The 4,631-nt window shown below is 36.9% G+C and overlaps 1 protein-coding gene across 1 annotated transcript in view; it reads right to left on the reverse strand.

Annotated features, from left to right (window-relative positions):
- Positions 1-1,038: 1,038 nt before the first annotated feature.
- Positions 1,039-4,631, reverse strand: part of slc25a43 (solute carrier family 25 member 43) — an 11,075-nt gene continuing 7,482 nt past the window's right edge. The window contains exons 4-5 of the mRNA XM_015387079.1: positions 2,289-2,423; positions 1,039-1,868 (exon numbers count right to left, since the gene is read on the reverse strand). Coding sequence (XP_015242565.1) covers positions 1,656-1,868; positions 2,289-2,423 — 348 coding nt within the window. The 3' untranslated portion in view covers positions 1,039-1,655. The remainder of the gene's footprint in view (positions 1,869-2,288; positions 2,424-4,631) is intronic.

Genomic DNA, 4,631 nt, shown 5'->3' on the forward strand with positions numbered 1-4,631 from the left:
CAGAAAAATCTACTTGAGTACAGTAACGAAGTATTTGTACTTCGTTACTTCTCATCTCTGACCATGACATATACTAATCAGAATTCAGCCACCTTTACTCTGATACTCCCAAATAAAAAAACAATCCAAGAAGTTGCCTTTAGTTATAATTTCATTTCATTACCAAAAAGTTGCTCTGTGAAGTCCTCTGAGGTTAGTGAGACATTATTAGTGAATAAAAAGCTCAAAAAAGTTAGGGAGAAAGATGAGGTGTTTGAATCAGCGTGAGGGGATAAATAAAAATGTCACAGAGCACCACATCTTATATGTACTGCTGCTTGATCAGTGTCTTTTTATAAATAATCACATTAGATGCAGCTCAGACTTTCATAACTGCCAGACTGATTTAGTAGATTCAGTTTTACAAATAAGCCCTATTCCTGATGCTTTTTCCCCCCCAACTCAGACCAGACAGACCCAAAGCACGTGCAGTCAATGTCATGTTGACTGAATAGCTGCTGTTTTCTTGTTGGGAAATCTGCATATTTTCCAATAAGAACTTTCTATATGTTTTTTTTTTTTTTTTTATTAAAAATAGAAGAGAGTCAGGGAAACATAATAATTTTACATGGATGTCATGGCTTTAAAGTTCAAAATAACTTCTTATATCTAGCATTTAGGCTGAAACCGACTAGGAACTGTACCTGGAAGAAATTTAGAACCTAAATAGGTTTGATATATAATTCAAATTAAATGAAACCCCACTTAAGACCAAACTATTCAATAGGAAGGTTGCAGTGAATGAAGATATGTTACGATGGCTTGCCATATACAGGATGTAGTACACTCTGTTACCTTAAAATACTACAAGGTGGAGGACAAACTGCTGACAGAACATACCGGACTCTACCATAAATAGTTAAATAAGTACAAAGGTATTACTATCAAAATACACCAGGTAAAGATGAATAAAGAGTAGACTGTATAAAGCAATTCTCAGCGTCTCATCTAGAATCACATTTTAAATAAAATGTAAATTTAAAGGATCACCGACATAAAATGTTTTATTAATTACCATTTGCAATGAAAATACTTTCCTTTAAAACTATACACAAATGGAAGTAGTAATTTCCATAAAAATAAAGCAAACATTAGGGCAAATTAAACTTATTTAATAAAAATGTCAGCTTTTAAAGGTAGTTTCATCATACAGTATTAATTAGGGTCAAAAGAAAAAACACAAAAAAAAAATAACCAAACACTTTTTGGTTTGTTAAAAGTAAACATTTTAATGTTTGATTCCTTCAACTGTAATTCATTGTATTATCCATTTGTGTTGAAGGATTAAAACATTTCATTTTCTTGGGTCTTTACAGTTATAACGTTTAAATTTTAACGTCAGGAGTTAAAAAGCATCTTTCAGTATTATTCATGAGAAAAGGCTGCGGCACAGTGTGAAATTAATGCAGTAAAAAACTGCAAAATGAGCCAAAATAAATATTTAACATCAAAGGCACATGTTTTTACACAAAACTAGTCATAAATTGGTGCAATTTATAATTAATACTTTCAGATAAAAATAATACATTTTTTTCTTCAAGAGTCTCAGTTTTAGTCTCTGGGATGAAGTTTATTTTTCCTGCTTTTTCAGCACAGCATTGTTTCCATGTGTAGCTTCACCAGCGGTTTCCAAAAGACGACTCCCCTGACCCAAAGTTCCTGTTTTTCAAGTAGCGCTTGACCTCCTCCAGCTCGGACGGCCCAAGGCTCTGGTCCACCCCCGGCGTGGGCTCGTAGCTCAGAGGTGAGACGATGTAGCCGTTACGATAGAGGCAAACCTGCTTGCACATCTCACAGCAGGTGAAAAGAAGGCCGAAGTAGGGAACGATCTGTGAATGAATGAGAGGTTGGAGGTAGATTAATCCTTTCCTGTTTCAGCAACAAGAAATTTGAAATAAATGACCTCCAAGATGTGACTTTAAGATTAAATGATTGTTTCTTTACAGTCGAAATGGTCTTATGTTAAATTAGATCATCATGTGAGAGACAATGTTCATCTCTAAAGATATATGCAGCTGAAACCGGACACTGGGGCATGCTGTTCAACCCTGCTCATGGTATTCTTGCAGGGGGCACCCACTGCGTCACCTTCCTGGTCCTGCCCACATTCTCTCCTTTACGTAGATCATGAGTTTCCAATCTATCCTTTGGCATTTGTGCTGATTTGTAACACAAGATCAGGTTGACCCGAACTTCAAACCATTTGAATGAACCCAGCATAGATGTTACAATAAAAAATCTGAAGTTACCTTTATTGTGTTTGCTGTTAGTCCATTCCACAGAGACAGGACGCCCTTGCTTCTAACAACCTGCATGAAACAGTCCATCATTCCAGTGAAGTGGACATCAACGCCACCGAAATGGGGAAGACGGGGACTCTGTGCCTATGAAAAGAAAGAAAGGGGAATGACAGGAAATGTGGTGAAAAACTAGAAATATCTGGAAGAACTTGCAATTAAAAAAACATTTCCTGGAGTTGTTACACATGAAAGTTGGATATTCTCTATTTGAGATATATTTATGCCATTTAACGCAAAAAAGCAGCGTTGGTTATAATATGCTTAGGTACTAAAACAGAAAATAGCACAAAAAAAGGTATAAAAATCTTAAACAACCTCCTCCACTATCATTGGTAACCCTGATGTCTAAAAAAAATACAGGCTTAAATTAGTATTTCAATCAATTTTCACATTCATTTATAAATGGATAAGTCCCAAGAACAAGGTTAATTTTCAGATATATGAGATTAAGTTTAACATTCAAACATAAAAAATCACTAAAAATTATTATTGAGCAAGACCTCACAGTTTCATGAAAAAAAAATATAATGCATGACTTTCTAGTTGGTTTTGTTTGAGTTTTAATCTGAACTAACACCAGCAGGAGAACGTTACATTTTGCATGAGAAGCCTCTCTTACAATAATCAGTGTTACATTCAGATTGTATTGGAGCCACAAGGTTATCAAACATCCAAGGAAACTAAAGTTGCTGGGATTCAATGGGCCTTCAGTCAAACATCTTAATGGAAAGGCTTTATTTCCACGGGCACTCCTTATGACAGATATCCGCAAATCCCCAACACAGTATTTAAGCATAAAAAATGGATGGTCACATATATAAAAATAGCATTGGTAAATAATTGCTGTCTGAAACTTCTGTGATAAACTGAAAACTGATCCTTGAATCTAACATCATTACAGAGTCTTAAATGCCTGGCCTCACATCATCTCAATCTATCAATGATTTTAGCATACATCTAAAGAACAGAGCAGGGGAAGAAATCTGACAAATCATGCATAGATTATCTAAAAAGAAGCCTTGTTGTATTCATGTATTGACAGTATTCTTGAGCAGTTGGATTTTTGCTAGTTTGGCTTCCAATCCTTCACTGAGCATGTGTCTAGAAAAATTACATCTGTGTCCAGACCTGCATTTATCAAGCTATATTAAGTTTCTAAATAATCTGCCTGAGGCTATGACTAAGAAATACATGTAGCACTTTTCTTGACATTTTTTATTCATTTCAGAATATCAGGATATATCTTACTGACTTGAAAGTTTCTTTAGGATAAAACTTATAGTGGCTAACGTTATCCTGAGCTAGCTATAGCTATGTTTCTATAGGCTTAGACTGCTGGAGGACATAGGGATCCTTTTTTCTCCATTCAGCTTCATCCTTTCTCTATTCTCACATTTTGTGGTATTTGTTAGTTCATCTAACGTCATGTCCTCTCTGCTTTTTCTCATAGTAGCTTCATCTGGTCTCTTACTGTTTGGCTGTGACACCATCCTGGAGAGATATATCAGCTGTGCATCAACACCTTTATTTATAGATGTTGGAGCTTGGCCTGTTTTTCAGTGTAGTCCTATTTCTTTTACTGTGACTAACTGTACGTGCTCTATTTCATCCTCTGTCATGGGAGCTGGCTCAGAGGTTGTCTGCCTGGTTGTGTTTCCTGAATAGGGCCACCTATGGAGCTGGTTTACAGTTGCCTTTTGTATCTCTGCTTCTTTATCTATGTCTGCTCTTTCTCTTTGAACCCAAGTCGGCCTCAGAAGATGGCCGCTCACACTGAGCTTGGTTCTGCTGGAAGTTTCTTCTTGGTAAAAGGGAGTTTTCCTCTCTATTGTCGCTACAAGCATGCTTGGTGTGAGGGATTGCATTCAAGTCAATGAGTTGATGGATAGAAAACTTTGCACTATTATGGCTGTTTGATCTGGTTGAATCGACTCTGTAAAGTGCCTTGAAATGACATGTATTGTAAATTGGTGCTATATAAATAAACTCATCATTTATTTTTCAACAGGCCAATGAACCCAAACACACCTCCAGGCTGTGTATGGGGTCATTGTCCCCAGGCTGCCATTTGATAAAGAAGGAGACTGATAGGGTGCTGCGCCAGATGACCTGGCCTCCACAATCACCAGACCTGAACCCAATCGTGATGGTTTGGGGTGAGCTGGACCGCAGAGTGAAGGCAAAATGGCCAACAAGTGCCAAGCATCTCTAGGACTTCCTTCAAAACTGTTGGAATACAATTTCAGGTGACTACCTCTTGAAGCTCATCAAGAGAATGCCAAAGGTGTGTGA

Source organism: Cyprinodon variegatus, unplaced genomic scaffold (assembly GCF_000732505.1).
Source record: "Cyprinodon variegatus isolate N-32 unplaced genomic scaffold, C_variegatus-1.0 Scaffold385, whole genome shotgun sequence".
In the NCBI taxonomy this organism is placed as follows: Eukaryota; Metazoa; Chordata; class Actinopteri; order Cyprinodontiformes; family Cyprinodontidae; genus Cyprinodon; species Cyprinodon variegatus.